The following is a 21,847-nucleotide window of genomic DNA, read 5'->3' as shown; positions in this document are numbered from 1 at the left end:
GCATTACCCTAATTCCAAAACCAGATAAAGACACTGCAAAAGAAGAAAACTACAGGCCAGTATCCCTGATGAACATAGATGCTAAAATCCACAACATAATTCTAGCAAATCGGATTCAACATTATATTAGAAAGATCATATACCATGACCAAGTGGAATTTATTCTGGGAATGCAAGGATAGTATAATATCCACAAATCAATAAATGTGATACATCACATAAACAAATTGAGAGACAAAAATCACATGATCATATCAATCGATGCAGAAAAAGCACTTGACAAAATCCAACATGCTTTCTTGATAAAAACTCTCAGAAAAGTGGGAATAGAGGGATCACACCTCAACATAATAAAAGCCATATATGACAAACCCACAGCCAACATCATACTCAATGGGCAAAAACTGAAACCATTTCCCTTAAGAACAGGAACAAGACAGGGATGCCCACTCTCACCACTCCTGTTCTATATAGTACTGGAAGTACTAGCTATTGCAATCAGACAATAAGAAGAAATAAAAGGCATCCAAATTGGAAAAGAAGAAGTAAAAATGTCCTTATTCGAAGGTGACATGATACTATACATAGAAAACCCTAAAGACTCCATCAAAAAATTATTAGACTTAATAAATGAATTCGGCAATGTAGCAGGATACAAAATTAAAGCCAAGAAATCTATGGCATTTCTATACACCAATAATGAACTTACAGAAAGAGAGACTAAAAAAGCAGCCCCATTTACCATCGCACCAAAGAAAATTAAGATACCTAGGAATAAACTTAACTAAGGAGGTAACAGACCTATATGCAGAAAACTACAGGACACTGAAAAAAGAGATAGAGGAAGACATAAACAGATGGAAAAACATACCGTGTTCATGGATTGGTAGAATCAACATCATCAAAATGTCCATACTACCCAAAGCAATCTATAGATTCAATGCACTCCCCATTAAAATACCAATGGCATATTTTACAGACCTAGAACAAACTTTCCAAAAATTTATCTGGGAAAAAATAAAGACCCCGAATAGCTGCAGCAATCCTAAGAAAGAAGAACAAAGTAGGTGGGATCTCAATACCAGATATCAAGCTGTATTACAAAGCCACTGTTCTCAACACTGCCTGGTACTGGCACAAGAACAGACATATAGATCAATGGAATAGAATAGAGAACCCAGAAATCGACCCAAACCACTCTTCTCAATTAATATTCGACAAAGGAGGCATGAACATACATACTTGAGGCAATTTATTAGGGAATAAAATACATCTCTCTGCTTTTTAATAAATAACAAATGTATGCAATCTGAAGCTTGCTCAAGAAAAAAATTGGTTGTATAATTTTATTTGTAATTACTCCATTCTTTTTAAAATAACCTATCATATAAATTACAGTCAAAAATCCAACTTGTGCTATTACAAAAGAGGGACGTATTTATGAATCCAGGAAACAAAGTTTGACACCCTCGTGTAAACACCAGGAAAGTTTGGTCTTCCGCATCCATGTCCCCAGCTAACAATGCCAGTCAAAATCCATTTTCCATCACTTTTTCTTCGACAAGACAATGGTCCACCCGAATCTCCCTATACAAGAAGATAATGTGAGTATGAAGTACATTTGCCATTAACTTTGTCACTAATGTATCTAATAGACTGTATTCCACGCTCCCATTCTGACAGGTTTTTGCTGTACTAATTATTATGCAGTTTGGACAAGTGTCAAGAAATAATGTGAAACTCCCAATATCATTTTAGAATTATTTTCCTTATAATCAAAATTCTGTATTCATCACAAGAAATTTGATTCTTCAGGCCAGAAGTAACATTAGAATATTCTTACAGGGGAAACAACTCTCATCAACCACCAAACAAATAATGAACGACAATAGTAATAATGATACTAATAATAGCTAACATTTAATGTGAGCTATGTGCTAAGCTCTGTTTTGGGTCATTTAATCTTCACAATATCCTTATGAGGCATAGTTACCTTGGAAGGTTAACCTCTACCTCTAGGCCATGTACCTTCCGTGGCTGGCTCATAGTCCCAAGGAAGAAAGTACAAGAGACCCTATTTAGTTAGCCAGGTCCAATGAGGTAGCCCTAAGGATCACTGGCTGGCAGCTCTCAGAAACAAATCGCCCTCACTTGAGGGTCCCTTCTGATATCTCAACTCCATAAAGCAAAGACTGAAGTAATACAAAGTTTAAAATAATTCCTACAGTATTCATCATTTAAATTATAATGTTTGGATATTTATTTTCTCATTTTGGAGAATAAGAAAAACTATAACTTACTCAGAAGCAAAGATAAAAAAAAAAAGTAGTTCAAATTTTCTCCTGTATCCCATCCCCATAATTCTAAACCTGATTTAGGTAAATTCTGACTAGTTGAGTCAGAAAATTTTTTAAATTGTTGCCACGTCTGTAAACCCTGGTGGTTAGGTGGAACAGGACAATATAATTGACTAGCTGCAGTAAGCACCCAGAATACAATAGTTTTAGCATTAGAGAAATAAGGGTTCAAATCCCAGGCCAGTATTTACTGACTAGCTGTGTGATCTTGGGTAATTTATTTACCCTCTCTGTGCCCGTTTCCTCTTCTGTAAAATGAGGATAAAAGCTTTATTTGAATTATTCTATACCAAGGACCTAGCATAGGGCTTGCCACAAAATAGGAGCTCAGAAGATAGAAATCACTATTATGATGAGTTGTTATGGCATGGTGGCTAAGGTTGTGGAAAGATGTGGGTCTAAATCACCTGTTCACTTTTTGGAAATCATTTAGATAACTGCAGAGATTAGAATCTGAGGCTCAGAGCATTGTCCCCCAAAAGTTACCTCCAACCTTACCACTGTCAAGAAGTGACAGAGGCAAACAAATGAGTGTCCTCTGTCACCTCTCCCACTCCTCTTTCATTTCCCACAACCTGTGTCAAAGGAGTAAGTGAATAAAACCCTTGTTTTCAGAAGATAAATGGTTGCTGCTAAGGAAATCAGTAGCAATTCTAATAGTGTGTGTGTGTGTGTGTGTGCATATTGCTTTGTTTTGTAGTTTTTGGTTTTAAGAAAATCATGGAAGAATGCTAAATGCTGACCTTGTTCTCTTAATGTTGAAGGAAACTACATTGGGACTAGAAAACTGAGTTTTATAGACCCAATTATATAATCATCTTTCTGTGATATTAGACCATTGATTATAATTAACATCTGAATTAAGTGAAGCACCAGCCCTAGTTATGCATTTCCCAGTGTTGTGTAGACCAAATGTGAAAGCATTTATGGAAAGTATGACATGTTAAGCAAGGGAACGGTAAGATGACTTACTCTGCAAGCATCTCTCTTGCCAGACATGACGCCCGCACAGAGCATCCTCGAAGTAATGATCCCATAGGTGGAAACACAGAGGGTTTGGTCAATGAGCTCTACCTCTGCTTGTTGCAAAACAGGGGAGCCTTTATTGTCTGAAAAACACGTTGGAGGCAGAAATCATGGAAATTACTATACTTAATCAGGTTTTTATTAAACAATGTACTCACATTAACTCCTTTTATGCTCAATAACCTCAATAACAATTTTTTAGATACATTCTATTATGATCCCCATGTTCCTAATGAAGACTGGGAGGCTTAGGAGGTTAAAGGACTTGCCCAGTGGCACACAACTAGCAAGTAACAGAGCAGGATTCAAACCCAAGGTCTGACTCGCTCACCTGAGCTACTGCTATACTCCTTCACCATGTCCTCCTGCTTTCAGTAGGACTGTGAGTCAGCAACCGTCATCACCAACACTTACTAGCCAAGTGGAGCAGCGTAACTGATATATGGGAGTTTCTTAGAAACCGTAAAAACATAACATTTTGGATATAGCCTTTCCACTTTCTTTCTAACCTATCTGGCTAAGATGACTCAGAAAAATACACATATACACTCATGCTTGTGCAGAAACTGTCTCCTGATAAGTTGGTTGAGTAGATTCTTTCCTCTTGTGCTTTAGGGTAATACATTAAAGTCCTGAGAGGTTCTAAGTGTTCAAGCAGTTAGCCGACTTCCCCGTTGAATCTACTGAGACCTCAGCAGGCCCAAACTGGTGGTGAACATCATAACTTCAATAAGTAAATGAAGGCAGTGAGCACTTGAGAAGCTGCCCAGTGAATCTTTAGAGAATGTCCCAGTGGTCGGCAAACTGCGGCTCTTGAGCCACATGCGGCTCTTTGGCCCCTTGAGTGTGGCTCTTCCACAAAATACCGACTTCTGCGCATGGGCCACGAAGTTTCAATCACACTGTACATGGGCGCCTGCACATGGTATTTTGTGGAAAAGCCACACTCAAGGGGCCAAAGAGCCGCATGTGTCTCGTGAGCCACAGTCTGCCGACCACTGTCCTAAACCCTTGGGAACGCCTGCAAGGGAATCTGAGATGGTTGGGAGCTCAAGGGAAAGTATTAGCACTAATCCTTGGAGAGGTGTTCACCTTAAGTTATGGACTTTTCTCTTCACTATATTAGTATATTTAGAACCGACCATGACTCCTAGACCATGACAAACCTTGGCAGGTTAGATGTATGGCTACCCTCATATACTCACTTTTGTGAGTAATGAAAAAGATGCCCCTCCTGGGTAAAGGAAATGTGAAAAGCCATCCCCAGGCCTGAATGTGCAGTCTGGAGAGCTAAGGGCAGGCTGGATTTCAGCCCTCACTCTCAGTACCTCAGCCAGATGTCCCTGTGCAAGACATACTTGTGTAATCCTCCAAACAGTTGTCTAGGAGTTGACACAGTAGGGTGTGTGTGTGTGTGTGTGTGTGTTATTTCTCCTTTATGAAGAGGAATCACTTCTTTGGATGAAAAGGGAACCTAGAAAGAAGGAGGAATTTATTCCTATTTTTAGTGGAAAATTTGCAAACCCCTGAGAGTCTGAAAGGCTATCTTTTCAATCTTGCCTTGCACCTGTTTCTTTTGGGGATACATGGAAAGCATCATAAAACAGGAATAATAATACCTTCCTCCATTCTACCTCTCAGAGTTATTAGGAGGCTCAAAGGAGACCATCTACAAGAACCCCCTCTATGAACCCCTAAGCACTAGATCAGCACAAGTTATTCTTATCTGGAGGGAAGAGCATGGCCGTTCACCCATACACACACCTGCTTCGTGCCTTCGCCCCCAGCCAGTCACCCAGCACTTTTCCCCACTGCGCACTTTCTGGCCAGCGGGAGGGATGCATATTGGCTGAATGAGCTGTTTCAGGGTCTCAGGCCAGGCGACACTGAGCTGTAGCAAGGCAATATCATAGTCGAAGGTCTGGCTGTTATAGTACTCGTGGACCACAATTCTTCTTACGGGGGAGACAAACTTGGCATTCCCCTGCACATACATGCCCAGGTGAGCGGTCCATGGCGTCGGGTCTGACAGCCTGGTAGAAAAGGAACCAGGCACGAAGTCAGTGGCTTAATGAACCAGACATGGTGAAACAAGCATTCCACGGAGAGATGAGCAAAGGGAGGTCTGACTTTCATTCACTATCACAGTCGCTGGCTCTGTCCACAGACATGGCAAGAAGCACAACTTCTCTGAGGCTCTCTGGTCTCCATATTAAAACCAGAGCTAGAGGAAGGTGTAGTGAGGGTGGTGAATGATAGCTCCTAGTATGCACCAGCAACATCCTAAGGAAATGTTGGAAATTTTCTTGCCACTGGTATTTCATAATCCACACACAGGTCAAGATCGTTAGTGACTAGAATGAATGTTATACTCTTCCTAGTGATACTAACAATAGTCTTCGATGGAGGCAGCCAGGGCCAGTAAGACAGTGGTCTGGGAATCCTTTTGCCAAATTCCAATGATATAAATAACAAGATAGATTAGAACTCAAAGTGCTATAAGCAGGGATTTAATGAAATTATTGTGTGCTGGAAGATTTAAGGATCACTGCTCTAACTGCTCAGGCATAGCCATTCCCAGGGGCCCCACTCCTTCTTGGTCCTTCCAGAACTCTAATCCTAACCCCCGTGGCCTCCCACAAAAATCAAGAAGGGTCTTGTCATCTCTATGTGAGGTTTTCATCTCCACCAGTACAGGAGGCTTACTCTGGTGGGGTGAAGAGAATGTGGAAGCTTTGGAAGTAAAATAAGGACAGAACTCAAAGAGTGTGACCCCTAATTTGCTTAGCTGACATCTCATCAGTGGTACTGGAGACCCAGAAGGGTATGAAGGTTAACATATAACTTGGAGCAGTTTCATAGCATTAAAGACTAATGGTCACATAAAAGCTGTTTTAGTCATTAACAAGAATCCTGTAATTTCTGGGAGAAGCAAACACTCTAATTGTATAACTTTGTTGAAATATCCCATCCACTTAAAATTTTTTGAATAAGAAGGTAATAATATTTTTGTATCTAAGATCCAGTAGATTCCAAATAAGGTTACATTTTAAGTGAAGTTATTTTCTAAGCTTTTCTTTTGTTAGGGGCAAAAATAGAATATTGGGGACTAACTATAGTTATAAGAAATATGAATCATGCTCTGTTAACCTTGTGATTGCCTTGTTCTGATTAAAGATAGGACATTTTAACATAGCTGGGAGTTTTATGCTCCCGCTACTCCAGTCAACCTTGGACCTGGCAGTCAACCTTGGACCTGGCAGTCAACCCTAGAATTCGGTCCATTCTCATTCAAGAACTGCCTATCATGGAAAGATTAACAAGTTGCTCAAACAATGGACTCCTGCCCCAGCATGCATTGCCTCCTTCCCCATGCCTGTAATCCCTACTTCCCCATGTAAACTTTGTCCTGCCCTATATAAGCAGCTGGTTTATGGGGGGCAGGGGGAGGGGGGGCTGCAGAGCAGATTTTTGTGGATGACCTGCTGCTCTTCTATACTGCTGTTGTTGTTGGAATAAACGCTCATATACCACTCAAACCTGTCTCTGACTTGAAAGTCCTATCCTAGTTCTTCAGTTTAGTGAAAACCTATTCATTCTTGATGTTCTTTTGTGTTGTTCTTTTTTCTAAATGTCAATAATTCCTAGAAGAAATGTTTGGCACACAATTGGTGTCAAAAACACACACAAAAAACCCCCACAAACTACCAATTATGAGTGAACGCCACCAACAGGAAGCTCTTTCCCACAACATGAAGGCATATGCATCATCTGTAGTCTGAATGTGCCACTTCACAGTACAGATTGAGATGCCCTACCTGTTTCCATGGAAACAGTGGGCCGCAGAGAGAAGCCACTCCCTGGAGATGACCGAGGCTCCACAGTAGGCAGATCCAATGAAATGGAGGCTCACTTGCCAGGGCCACCCCCCTTCCAGGGTGTCGGTGCCCCCAATGATGCGGTGGAGGCTGGAGGCACTCCCACTGCAGCCTTTGGGAGAGGAAAGGTCATGTGATTTAAAGGCAGACTTGGAAACAAATTGGAATGAAGTCCTGTTTAGTGCAGAGTTTGTGACTGATTAACCAGGTAAGCAATTGAAATCTGCTTATCTAGATAGGAGGCAATGTGTGGATCTTTCTGAAACCAGCACCAACAAACCACTCCCTCCCTCCTGAAAGCAGGCTGGCACCTGAGTCTCCCACAATAATGTGAGAGGAGGAGGGGACCTGTTAGTAGCAGTTGCTCTAATAGGAACAGCATCCCTGGGGCTTGGGTTGTTAGTAAAAAGGAAAAGATTTCATTCCAAATGCAATAGAATTGAGACTGTCTTTGGAGTTGTGCTGATTTGAGAAAAGCATTTGGGAAACAATTTGAAAGTCCAAGACTAATGAAAACCTATTAAGAAACACTCGTTATCAGAGCAATTCTTTTCCAGTGTAAATAGTATTGATAAGGTCAGAGAGTTAACATGTTGCCACATAGCCAATAGAGGCCACACAAGTAACAATACCATATGGCAAGTTAGTTTTCAAACCATAGATAAAGCAAGAACCAGGACTTAAATTTGATCTAAGGTAAAGCATAATTAGCAAAGTCATCCACTGTGTGCCAGTATGCATTTCTTTCTCATAGGTTTTTTATTTAAGAACTTGTCCCTTGATCAGAGTTATTAGAAAGTGAAGTTCTCCTTATAAACATCTGTACATTAGTGCTTGTTATCAAGAAAGAAAATAGAATCTATTCTAGCATTTTTAAAACTGAGGAATTATTTCATATTCAGTTCACCAGTATTCTTCTCTGGGCCTGAGGCAACCTCTGCCAGGGGAATTACACCAAGAAGGGGATGAAATGAAAAACTGAAGAGGAAATCTGAACTCTAGCTACTCACTGCAGCCTTCTTCATCGCTTCCATCTGGACAATCCACAGTCCCATCACACTTTGCATTTTGTTTCCTGAAGCAGATATCATTGCCACACTTAAAAGTTCTGTTATTACATGGAATGCCTAAAAATGAACAAAAGAAGACAGAGGTTTGTTTGTTTTAGCCAAAAACAGATCTGAGTAAATGACACTGAACTCTGCAAACGATGGCTTAAGCACAGGTTGGGAATTTGCTGCTCTGGGAAACAGCAGAGGGAAATGAAGCAATGTCCCTCATTGACCTTCCCCTTCACCTCAGCAGAGCCCTTGGAAGGCAGGCAGGCGGGCAAGCGGGCTGGCGCATCTGCTGAGAATCAATCCAAGGGCCTCACCTTTCTTCCACTGCAGAAGAGCTGCAAAGCAGTTGGCCATATCATTGACTTTAGGTCATGACCTCTCTGCTATTATCTTGTTTTCCAAGAAAATTTTGGAGCAAAAATCATCAACATACTCAGTCTTTTTATACGATTGGGCGGTGGGGGTGGGGGAGAGATGGACAGACTGAATTATAGCACATTTGTTCACAGTGTGTGTGTCTCTGCAGGGGCATGGTTTTTAGCAAGTTCCCTCCGTGTCCTTCAGTCTGGAGCGGCATTAAAAGCAAGTAAGCAATGAAAATCTCCCAGTATTCACACACCCACACATAACACTCCACCCCAGTTAGTGACCAACAATCCCATTCTGTCTAAGACAGAGAGGATTCCCGGGATATGAGATTTTCAGTATGAAAACTGAGAAAGTCCTGGGAAAAGAGACAAGTTGATAAGTTGATTATGCTAATCCAACAAAGGTGTTTAGATTCTGATTTAAAAGAATTGTATAGCCCTGGCTGGGTTTCTCAGTGATTAGAGCATTGGCCTGCAGACTGAAAGGTCCCAGGTTTGAGTCCTGGTCAAGGGTATGTACCTGTGTTGCAGGCTCGATCCCTGGCCCTGGTTGGGGTGCATATGGGAGGCAACCAGTCAATATATCTCTCTCCCATTGATTTCTCTCTCTCTCTCTCACTCTCCCCACCTCTGTTTCACTCTCTAAAAATCAATGGGAAAATATCCCTGGGTGAGGATTAATATATATATGCGTTTTCTAGGGAGAACAGCAGAGTGCCAGAACCCTTACTCTGAGTGCAGTTCTGCTCGTCCTGGCCGTCCTCACAGTCCCTGAAGCCATCGCAGACCAGAGGGCCCGGCTGCCTGAAGGAGCTGGCGTTGCAGGCAGGTTTAAGAGTCACTAGAATGAGAACAGACAGAACAATCCTGAGCCTGAGACATCAACTGGACTCTGATGACGAGCAGGGCCCCTCTACAGGTAGGCTCAAAGGGTTACGATGACTTAAATGCAATGAAAAGTGTGTTCTCCTCAAAATGGACATATTCAGGGAGAAAAGCAAATGTTTAAACTTCGTTGTAATTCCTAGCACTTTGAGTTTGTCAGATCTGAGTTTTTGCTTTTGTGTAAATGTGTTGAACTCTGGTGGGTTGTTTATTTAATTACAATTAAATGCATTGTAAGATTTTTATTTTAAGAAAAAAAGCATCAGGTATTATTTAAATTGAACTTATCTACCTTCCTAAACAAAGTGGGAGGGTCCTGAGATTGGGGATTTTGTCTTATTCTTCTCTGTACCTCAAGCCTCTGTCCAAATAGTAGGTGCTCATTAAAGGCTTGTTGAATGAGCTCTGACCCGGTGGCTCAGTTGGTTGGAGTGTTGCTCCTACACCTAAAGGTTGTGGGTTTGATTCCTAGTCAGGACACATACCCAGTTTACAGGTTTGATTCCACTGGGGCACATTTGGGAGGCAACCAATCAATGTTTCTCTCTCATATCCATGTTTCTCTCTTTCTCCCCCTTCCCTCTCTAAAATTAATAGAAACATATCCTCAGTTGAGGAATTAAAAAAGAAAGGTTTGTTGAATGAATTATGAATGTGAAATCTTAGAGGATAATAGACTTGTAGTCTATATGTAAGGAAAACTCTCTTTAAAATTATTTTACCTAGAGAGATTCATATCCTGAATTAGAAAATACCAGTGTAAATCGATCACAATTTTTTGGAGTATTTTTAAAAATTGCCTTTTTACAAGTGACAGGCACAGTATATTAGCAGGCATTCTTAGAAGGTATGATTTCTTAGACATTTCTGGTTCTGTGAAAGTTATAATTTTTGTTATCTGATTGTATTTTTTTCAGAGGTACCTCTTGTGAGGGGCAGGAAAGGACATTGCTGCTCTAAAATAGTTCCTTAAGTCTCCAAGATACCTAGTTGACGCCTAGAAAATAGCTCTCAAAATGGCATGATGAGAAATAATGATTACCAAAACAAAACAAAACACACACACACACACACACACACACCAAAACAAACAAACAAAATACACATACACAAAAAAACAGTCCTTATTCTAAAATAACAATAATTACTTTGTTTTGAGCAAGGAATAATAATAATTAAAAACAAAAGCAATCTCAATTGCTATAATCATCAGTTTCCTTAGTAAATAGAAGACCCCATAGATTCAAAAGCTCAATGCACTATAAGTTTAAAAAAGTTTCATTCTGGCCCTAACTGGTGTGGCTCAGTGGATAGAGCATCAGCCTGAGGACTGAAGGGTCCCAGGTTTGATTCTGGTCAAGAACATGTACCTTAGTTGCGGGCACATCCCCAGTGAGGGACGTGCAGGAGGCAGCTGATCGATGTTTCTAACTATCCCTCTCCCTTCTTCTCTGTAAAAAATCAATAAAATATATTTTTTAAAAAGTTTTATTCTGTTTTGTCAATTAAAAAAGGAGTGTAGAGTCTAAGGTTATTTTTATGAATATAATTTACCACAATTAGTTATATTAACTACAATATTTCTCCAAAAATATAAATAAGATTCAATAGCTTCACCATCGCAATTATTTGAATTAAACTCTGGATCCTCAGGAGAAAGTGTTACCAATAGTGTCATATGATCCGGTGAACTTTCATCCCCATATTGCTCCCTGAAACTGAAGATAGATTCAGAAATGACGTGCAAAGAGTAATGGAAAACCAACAGATATTCTCCGCCCAAAATAGGAATATCCAATACCCCACCCCTTAGTCATCACCGATGTGATATTAATGCAAACTATATAAGTAAAAAATAATAACAGTTCTTTCATTCACAAAACCTGTGCTCCATACCTCACTGCAGATTCTCTCTAGCTGAAAGAACTGTGCTTTAATATAGGATTGTTCCATATTTAATTTTTTGAGGAAACTGCATAACATTTGCCATAATGGCTGCAATGTGGAACTACCATTTGGCCCAGTGATCCCACTTCTAGGAATATATCCTAAGAAATCCAAAACACCAATCAGAAAGGATATACCAGTATGCACCACTATGTTTATAGCAGCATGATTTACAATAGCTAAGATTTGGAAACAGCTCAAGTGCCTATCAGTACATGAGTGGATAAAAAAACTGTGGTACATTTACACCATGGAATATTATGCAGCAGTAAAAAAGAAGGATCTCTTACCCCTTGAGACAGCATGGAGGGACCTGGAGAGCATTATGCTAAGCTAAATAAGTCAGTCAGAGAAAGATAAGTATTATATGATCTCACTCACATGTGGAATCTAATAAACAAAAAAAAAACAACAACAACAACAAACGGATAAACAAAATAGATCCAGAGACATAGAAGCATGGAAGAATCTCAGAGGGAAGATGGGGGGGCGGGCAGTGAGAAGAGATCAACCAAAGAACTTGTATGCATATATGCATAACCCATAGACACAGACAATAGTATGATGCAGGCCTGGTGGGGGACAGAGGCAGGCTAGAAGGGGTCAATGCAGGGAGAGGGTACATCTGTATTACTTTCAACAATAAAGATAATTTTAAATTTTTTAAAAAAATACATTGTTTTGCCGAAACCCGTTTGGCTCAGTGGATAGAGCGTCGACCTGCGGACTGAAAGGTCCCGGGTTCGATTCCGGTCAAGGACATGTACCTGGGTTGCGGGCACATCCCCAGTGGGGGATGTGCAGGGGGCAGCTGATCGATGTTTCTCTCTCATCGATGTTTCTAACTCTCTATCTCTCTCCCTTCCTCTCTGTAAAAAATCAATAAAATATATTTTAAAAAAAAAAAAAAAGATTGTTTAAATAAATAAATAAATAAAATGGAATTGTTATATTTAAGATTGTGGTTGACTAAATTATTAGCCACAGATCACCACTTCCTGTGGTATATTATGCACCCCTATCCCTTGCCATGACCCCACATTGTGCAGAATAAATCTCCCTGTCCCTTGACTATGGCCATAGCTACCTGACTTGCTTTAACTGATGGAATATGACACAAGAGATGGTATGTCAGTTCCAAGCCCACAATTTAAGAGGGACCATGTGATGTTGCTGACTCCTTCTTTGCTCTCGTCACTGCCCAGGCTAGCACCCTAGGTCAATGAGGAAAAGAGCCATGAGGAGTAAACCTGACCCCAACCTGCAAAGGACCAAACTCAAGAGGACCCAGTGCTTGAAGCAAAGCCACCCAATGAGCCCAGTTTAGATCAGTCACATCCCAGACAACCAGAATGAGTGAATGTTGTAAATCCCTGAGTTTGGGGGTTGTTTGTCATGAAGCAATAGGTAGCATCTGCGAAGACCCAGGATATGCAGCAGGAGCAACAATGGCCCTGACAAGTTATTTATTCATATGAAAGTCATAATAAAAGTTTGATTACCCACCACAGAAAAGTTCATCACTTTCATCAAAGCAGTCATTAACTCCATCACACCGCTGGGCCTGAGGGACACACAGGCCTGAGGAGCATCTAAAAGATCCAACAGGACAGGCTGCAGAAAATTAAAAAATAGAAAATATTGTGTGGGTCCCTAGAAATCACTGGAGCACATTAATAAAGAAATATGAAGTGATTAGTGATTAAGGAGTTGACAATGTAACAGTAGTAATTACATAAGTTCTTCATCAAATCTAAGTTACAGGTGATAATTGAAAAACAAAAAAAGCAGAATTTAGGAGAGCAAAGAAAGCAAATAAATTCACCAAAACACAGTCAACATTGCAGCCAGGTCACATGTACAGTCAAACTTCTACTTCCTCCATTCTTGCCTCAGCTCTCTGGCAAGACTCAAAGAAAGTGAAAGCTGAAGAGTACCCGAGAGAGCCCAGCATTCTTAGTGTGCGGTTTTAGACACCCCAGGGGGATATGAATGGACTCTGGGGTATGAATCCTCTATGATCAGATGCATTCTTCTGAGGAGTCTTTAGTTATATTTTCAATTAATCTCTGTCTCAAAAATACATGAGTAACCACAGATCTTAGAAAGTTGGACCTAGAGTAATTAGTGACTAGCCTCGAAACTCAGGACTCCTGCCTCCTCCTCAGTCCATAATTTTTTTCACTTCAATCAGATTGCAAGTTAAAGATTCCATTCCTGGTCTTGATTCATGAATCCTGGCTAATAGCTACATATATTAGAAACTAGAGGCCTGGAGCACGAATTCATACACCAGTGGGGTCCCTCAGCCTGGCCTGCAGGATCGGGCTGAAACCCACTCTCTGACATTCCCCAAAGGGTCCCGTATTGCAAGAGGGCACAGGCCAGGCTGAGGGATCCCACCAGTGCACGATCAGGACCAGGGAAGGACTCGGGAGGTTGGCTGGCCAGGGAGGGACTGTGGGAAGGCTCCAGGGCATGTCCAGCCCGTCTCACTCAGTCCCAATCAGCTGGAACCCAGCAGCAGGCTAACCTATCAGTCAGAGCATCTGCCCTCCTGGTGGTCAGTGCATGTCATAGCAAGCAGTTGAGCAGCTTTAGCATATCAATAGCATATTATGCTTTGATTGGTTAAACAGATGGCCTGACGACCAGACAGTTAGCATATTAGGCTTTTATGATATAGGATAATAAATCCTTCCTCCCTTGCTATGGTCTGAATATTTGTACACTCTCCCCAAATTCATATGTTAAAATACTAATGCCTGTCCTAACTGGTTTGGCTCAGTGGACAGAGTGTTGGCCTGCAAATTCAAGGGTCCCAGATTTGATTCCGGTCAAGAGCATGTACCTTGGTTGCAGGCACATCCCCAGTAGGAGGTGTGCAGGAGCAGCTGATCAATGTTTCTCTCTCATTGATGTTTCTAACTCTCTATCCCTCTCCCTTCCTCTCTGTAAAAATCAATAAAATATTTTAAAAAAATAAAATACTAATGCCCAATATGATGGTATTAGGAGGTGGTGCCCTTGGAGGTGATTGGGTCATGAGGGCAAGAATGGGCTTAGTGCTCTTATAAATGAGGCCCCACAGAGTTCTCTAGCCCTTTTCACCATGAGAGGATTCAAGGAGAAATCTGTGATGCAGAAAAGGACCCTCACCTAACCACACTAACACCCTCATCTTAGACTTCCAGTCCCAAGAAATGTGAGAAATAAATTTCTGTTCCTTACAAGCTGCCTGGTCTGCAGTATTTTGTTACAGCAGCCTGAATAGACTCAGACACTCTCTGTACAGAGGAGTTGGGGAGAGTAAATGGTCAGGACCCCACTATCTCAATGGCTCACAGTGGAGAGGATGAGTTCCTGAAAAAGAAGATGGCTTACTATGTACCTGTTCCGTGCTGGAAATGCTAATATTCCCATATTCAGAAGTGGACTATTCTAAATCCAGAAATAGGGCATTAGCAAACAAACAAAAAAAAAAAACACACAAAAAAAAATGTGCTCTAAAGGAGCCTTCTCTCACGTCTTATCCTCATGGAGTCCTAAGTGATTAACCCTGCCTCTCCCTCTTTTAACACATCAAGAATTTCCTGAGAAAGTCAGTATCTACTCCCTCCAGCTCTAATGACTTTCCTCAAACATTGCTTTGTCTATTGACCACTTCCTGGTCACTGTTCCAGTGGTTCTCACTGTGAAGCTTGACATTCTGACCACTGGTAGCTGAGCGCTCCTTGACTGACCAGCTCTCCCTGTACATGAGGCCAAAGAGAGTCACAACTGTTGGTCTCCAATCCACCAAATGTTGGTGTACACATCGCATTTACAAAGAATTCTGGCTAGCAAAAGACCTATAAAGAAATGGGCTTGGTCTATACTTTAGGAGTAATGTGAGATGTTATTTTACAAATATGTTTATAAATCAATAATAAATAATTATATTATTTGTTCATAAATTAAACTATAGCAGTAAAAAATATGTAATTTTGTGTATTATCTATTATATATTTAGTTTACATTATATATATTTGTTAAATATATATTTATTTATGTAGTATTTATTATAAAAATAAAAATGTAATAAAAAACAGCAGAAATAAAACAGTTTTCATTCCTTTAAATTCTCCAAGTTTAGAGTTATTAAGTATTAGCCTCCTTTTCACCAATTTCTTAAGGTTTCCTAAGGTGCTGATTCCAGGCTTACGTTGACTGATGTTGTAACTGCCATATTCCACCAGAAGTGGCTTGTCCGAGAGCTTGGAACTGCATTGAAGCTGAATGTGAACAAGAGGGCTGGGCACTCGGAAAATGGTCTGGTGATCCATGTAGGAGCCACAGTACCTGAGGAGACAAGAATCGAAGATACAGGGTCTGAGGTCTTTCAACTGCATTCCTATTGACCATGAATTCATTAATGCTTTGGTCACTTGGGCATTGTTAGCATTTCTTTCTTTTTTTTATAAGCATTTCTTAGGGTGAAGCTTATAGTTATCCTTTCTAAGCTAAGTGTCTATGATTGAGTAACGTCTGCCCCCTAGATGTTGTCCTCTGCTAAATAAAACAAGAGCAGTACCATTGCCTGTCTGTCACCTCGCCCCTTGCTTTCCTCACCAACACTTATACTCAGAAGAAATATGGGTTTCATTCTCCTGGTCCCCACTCATTTTGCTGTGTAAATCACGGCGCAATATTGCCTGCTTCTGTCTACAAACCTCTCAATAGAGCAGAGTGGAATACATGAGCTCAGATTGAAAATATACAAAGAACCCCAGCAACACTTAAAGCAAAAGAGAACAATACTGTTTCAAACTAAATTAAAATCAGATGCACACTTCAGAGCTTGTCCTTGGCAAAATTTCAAAGGAGTAATGTCTATCTACAATATTTTTCTATCTCAATTTTTCTTACTTGTCATCACCTAATAGACAATGTCCCTCCTGCTAGTAATTCCTATTATATGAGCCCTGTGGTTAGTGAAACATGAAGTCTTATTACACAGGGGCCCATGATAAGTTAAGCATTTGCCCTGTGTAGGTAAGGCTCTTCCCAGGGTGAAACCTGCAGGGTCTCAAAAGGAAATAGAAGACACAAGGCTTGAGGGGGAATGTCCTCCACTGGAATCTGTGACTGTCAATCACTTCAGGTCCCCAAAGCACTTGGGAAGCACGTGTGTTCCAGGAACACACACAGGTATTCAGTGGGAGGGGCAGAGAGTTAACCTATGATTTCAGCATTTGAAAGAGGAAAGCATTCATGTGCATTTCAGAAAGAAACTTTTGCAATTGGCTGATGTTCAGGACTTGATGGACTAACAAACCAGCTCCTGTGATAAAAGGAAGAGATAGCCAAACCGGTTTGGCTCAGTGGATAGAGCGTCGGCCTGTGGACTGCAAGGTCCCAGGTTCAATTCCGGTCAAGAGCATGTACCTTGTTTGTGGGCACATCCCCAGTAGGAGGTGTGCAGGAGGCAGCTGGTTGATGTTTCTCTCTCATCGATGTTTCTAACTCTCTATCCCTCTCCCTACCTCTCTGTAAAAAATCAACATATATATATACATATATTTATATGTGTATATATATATATATGTATATATATATATATATGTGTGTGTGTGTGTGTATATATATATATGTATATATGAAGATAAATTTTTTAAAAAGGTTTATTAAAAAAAAGAGGAAGAGATAATAGCTGCCCTCGGCCACCTGGCCAAGTGGAAGCCAGTGTCTGAGAAGCATCTGAAAGCCAAGTGAAGCTTTTGAGGCCAGAGACTATTCTAGTTGATATCTTGGGATTAGAATACAAACTTATACATGGAATCTAAAGAGCAAAATAAATGAACAAACAAAATAGAAATAGATCCATAGATACAGACAATAGATTAATGGTTACCAGAGAGGAAGGGTGGGGGTTAGGGGACTAGGTGAAAAAGGTGAAGGGATTAAAAAGTACAAATTGATAGTTACAAAATAATCAAAAGGATGGAAAGTACAGCATAGGGAATACAGTCAATAATATTGTAATAACCATGTGTGCTGCCAGGTAGGTACTTGAAATATCAGGGGGAACAGTTGGTAAAATATATGATTGTCTAACCACTATGGTGTACACCTGAAACTAATACAGCATAATATTGAATGTTAACTGTAATTTAAAAATTAAATTTTTAAAAAAGAATACAAACTGTGTTCTGAAAACATAATGATTGTTATCTGTGTCATAGTGATTTTATACATGTTCTCTATTAACATATACTAGGCTTATCTTGCAAAGATGAGCCTCACTCAAATAATCAGAAGTCAGGAGGAAAAGTATCTTTGAATACATGCTTGGGGTGAAGTTTAGAGAGGAACAGTCAGTAATGAGTCATGTCAGTGGCTAATGAAACAAAAATTTTTTAAAAAAATAAAAGGTAGGAGGAACTCAGCAAAATTGAGTTTACATGTACAGGCATATAATGGGTAAAAAAAACTGAGATGTAAGGAGGTGAAGTAATGCGTTAAAGTTTATATGCAAGCAAGTAGAAGCAGGGTTTAGACACAACACTGCCTGATATTAAACCCTGGCACTTTCAGCACAGCAACAGCCTTCCCCTCAGGAACTCTACTTTTTGTAGGAAGGCCTTTCATTTTCTTAGGGTTCATCTACTGCATTCAAGCTGCCCTGAGCACACACACCCCTTCCCATGCTCTCTCAACTCAAGATCTGTAGGCTTTCTGGTGTCAGAATGACCTTTTCCTCCTTCCCATGACAAATCCAACACCCCTAGGCTACCCTCAGCAAGCCATCAGAAATTAGTTTAATTAGAGCCTCTCCTTAGGAGATGAAAAGGACTGATAATGGGAAGAGCTGGCATTTTGAATCCCAGGGTTCAGCTGCATCAAGATAATGTGATAGGATCTTAGTTAGCCCACAGGACAAAATGAAGAGCTGGCCCTTCAGGGAAAGTACTTAGGCCAGAAGGCTTTCCTAGTAATGTTTGGAAGGAGTCTCCCCTCATACTTTAACAGCAACATATTTGGGTTAGGCCAACCTTTCCTCTGGTAAGGCCTTCCATTGGATTCCACACATATGGAAACTGGGGTGGTAGGAATTGCTACTTGGTTGGGGGGAGTATCTCATTTTCAAAACGGCTCTATTTTAGGCATACAACTTTACAAGAGATATCTAAGGATTTGTTTTATAGACTTCAATTAGAATACTAAAATGCAGAATCCTTAAAGCCTTGGAACACATTCTATAGTATTTGTCCATTCAATGTCATTTCAAACACAATCTTATGAATCATAAAAATAGCTAATTTTTTTGGTGTGCAATATGCATTATTTCATTGAATGTTGATCCCCAAAAACACCTTATTAACTAGGAATTATTATCTCATTTTATAAACTAAAGGTCAAAGAGGTTAAATAACATGTCCTAGTTAATCAAGCTACTAAAAGACAGGGCTGGAATTTGAACCCAGGTCTTCTGCTTGTGCTATAATAGACCCTCAACTCAAAGACACTCCCAAAAGAGTACAAAGCACATCTTAATAATGGAGCCAAGAATGGTTTAAATCAGGTAGAATCTGTTCCAATGATGACAGGACCAATGACTATTTAGCAAGAAATCTAAAAGTCTCAAGAAAGTAAAAGTGGTTGTTCAGGAAAATCCTTATGAAAGAAAAGGTTTTGCCCTGGTTGTTGTGGCTCATTGGTTGGATGTCTTCCCATATACCAAACGATTTCTGGTTCAATTCCTGGTCAGGGCACATGCCTGCTGCTAGCTTGGTCCCGAGTAGGGGGGTGTGCAGGAGGCAGCCGATCAATGTTCCACTCTCATGTCAACGTTTCTCTTTCTCCCTCTCCCTTCCTCTCTCTCTAAAAGTCAGTTATATATATTCATTCATGGAATAACAATGAACAAAGAATTAGCAAGGAAAATCCCTTAGGCTACCTTCAAAAGGATAAAAGGATTCTTATCGCAAAGTAAACAGAGAAGCCATTCTGCTGCCAAGACAGGGCATCCTACAGTTTAAAATACAAGACCTATTATAACTTTAGGAGCAAATAAATAATAACAATAAGGAAAGGACAAACTAAGAACGAGAATGAGGACCTACTATGTTGGTTTGGGATGCGCAGGCACCTAGATTTCTCTCAGCCTTTCTCTGATCAACCTCAACCCATGTCCCAGACTCAGGATATAACCAGGCCAATTGGGCCTGTTGTACTGCACAGAATTGGCTAAGGGTTTCTAACTTTTATACCACCAGGACTCCTATTTATTATTTTCCTCCATGACTCCATAGTTTGAAAGACTTTATCTGCCAAACTATTTTTGTAAAGTGTAGGGTGCACATTCACAGCCCAGCAGCATAGAGCAAGGACTTAGGAGCCATAAAGCATGGATTTGAATCCTGTCTTAATCTCTTAATCACTTAAGAGCTGAGTGGCCTTGAGCAAGTATTAACTCCTGTATTTCGCAGTTTCCCTATCAGTAAATAGTAAAGTGTACTCTTTGGGGACAAGAAAACCAAGGCTTTGAACCTCTGAGCAGGGCCCTTCATCGGATTCCTCACACATGGAAACCACTTACATGTGCTCATTAATTTCCCACCATCCGTGGTCACAGCCTTTCACACTCTTCTTGGTTATTGAATAGTTATGGAATTTCAGTGCTATGCCAAGAGTTGATACAGGAGTCTGTGAAAAACAAGCATAGGTAAAAAATATATATATTATTCAATTAAAGGACATATTTCAGGCTAAGGTTTTCTTACTCAGAACCCATTTCCTTGGCTTGCTGTTTTACGGCCATTTTATTCTTTGTGCCCTGTGGCCTGTGGTGGGGTAGACCACTAACTCTGAGCAAACTCGGATGAGGAGGAGAACACGATGGAGAGGGAAGAGGGCAGCCCGGTGCTCAGGGAGCAGCCAGTAGGTCCCACTCTGAGTGAGCTAAGTGATATTAGATCATATGTAGGTTTCAGTTTCCTCCCACTAAATGAGCCTAACTCTGAAAACACCCACTTATTAATGAGTGTAGACATTGTCCTCTTTCAATGATAAAATGACATAGTTTATGTAAAGCACTATTCAGACTTTTTAGATAAAGGAGACGTGAGTCAGCATCCTCTTCACATGAAACCTGGTTATTCCTAAAGGCAGTTACTGAGTCACCCCTAGATCTTCACAGAAGAGACTACACAAGAGAGGGAGCTGCCTATATAATACAAGTACATATGAGTGTGTATGCATGTGCGCACCCACACACACATACACACACACACACACACACACACACAACTGACTTTTTATGGCATTGTGTGACATGCATATACATTATGCCTAATATGCCACAATTTTAGTTTTAATTTTCATTTGAACCAAGAATTATTTGAGACTTCTTTCATTTGCAAGGAGTAGAATTTTGGTTTATCCATTTTCAAGTTCTCTAATCCTATCTTAATTACATAAAAGATTATTTATTGCCTATACTTCTTTTAATTTTTTAATTTATTAAGGACTGTTGTGATCATATTTATGAATGCTCCAAGATCATTTTAAAAAGGTAATTTCTTTCTCTCTGTGCACGTGTGTTTGTGTGTATAATATCCTCATTATTTCTATGGTTGAATACCTTTCTTTACCTAATTTTTTATTTCCCACTCTCTGTTATGAACCAAGAGAAAGAAATTAACATCTCTTATTTAAGCATTGTTTCTTCTTCTTCATATGTCCTATAGATTTTTATCTATAAGTATTCATGCTATATGTAATTATAGGTTGCCTTCCTTTTATCACTGAAGGTTGTTGCCCTGATTTCATCATTGGCTGGCACTGGATGTCAATGATAAAATGACATAGTTGTGTTCCATGCTTTCTTTCTGTTTACATTTGCCTAGTATGATATTGCTCATCATTTATTTTCAGCTTTATTAAATCACTTTTTATTCATTTTGTCTTTTGAAAACAACATATTGTACAATTAAGTTTGTAGTAATACTTTGTGATTCAATCCTAGTCTCTATCTTTTTTGTTGTTGTTGTATTGAGATATATTGACATAAACATTATATGAGTTTCAGGTGTACAACAGAATGATTTGACATGTGCATATATTGCAAATGCTGACCATAGTATGTCTAGTCAAAAATCCATCACCATATAGTTAAAATTATTTTATTTTAATAAGAACTTTTAAGGTTTATTCTCTTAGCAACTTGCAAATATACAATACAGTATAATTAACTATATTATTTTTACCTATAGTCATGCTGTACATTACATCCCTATGAGTTATTTATTTTATAACTGGAAGTTTGTGCATTTTGACCACCT

General features: G+C 39.9%; 1 protein-coding gene across 2 annotated transcripts in view; it reads right to left on the bottom strand.

The window, feature by feature from the left end:
• Window positions 1-1,379: 1,379 nt before the first annotated feature.
• Window positions 1,380-21,847, bottom strand: part of TMPRSS7 (transmembrane serine protease 7) — a 40,676-nt gene continuing 20,208 nt past the window's right edge. For both annotated transcript variants that reach the window (XM_070403547.1, XM_070403548.1), the window contains 9 exons: window positions 20,104-20,210; window positions 15,727-15,863; window positions 13,029-13,136; window positions 9,421-9,531; window positions 8,272-8,388; window positions 7,202-7,373; window positions 5,148-5,416; window positions 3,330-3,466; window positions 1,380-1,587 (listed from right to left, as the gene is read on the bottom strand). In XM_070403547.1, coding sequence (XP_070259648.1) covers window positions 1,420-1,587; window positions 3,330-3,466; window positions 5,148-5,416; window positions 7,202-7,373; window positions 8,272-8,388; window positions 9,421-9,531; window positions 13,029-13,136; window positions 15,727-15,863; window positions 20,104-20,210 — 1,326 coding nt within the window. In that variant the 3' untranslated portion in view covers window positions 1,380-1,419. The remainder of the gene's footprint in view (window positions 1,588-3,329; window positions 3,467-5,147; window positions 5,417-7,201; window positions 7,374-8,271; window positions 8,389-9,420; window positions 9,532-13,028; window positions 13,137-15,726; window positions 15,864-20,103; window positions 20,211-21,847) is intronic.

This window comes from Myotis yumanensis, unplaced genomic scaffold (genome assembly GCF_028538775.1).
Source record: "Myotis yumanensis isolate MYYU_CA2020_CCGP unplaced genomic scaffold, mMyoYum1.0.hap1 SCAF_2, whole genome shotgun sequence".
In the NCBI taxonomy this organism is placed as follows: domain Eukaryota; kingdom Metazoa; phylum Chordata; class Mammalia; order Chiroptera; family Vespertilionidae; genus Myotis; species Myotis yumanensis.
This window is presented reverse-complemented; position numbering and strand designations above follow the sequence as displayed.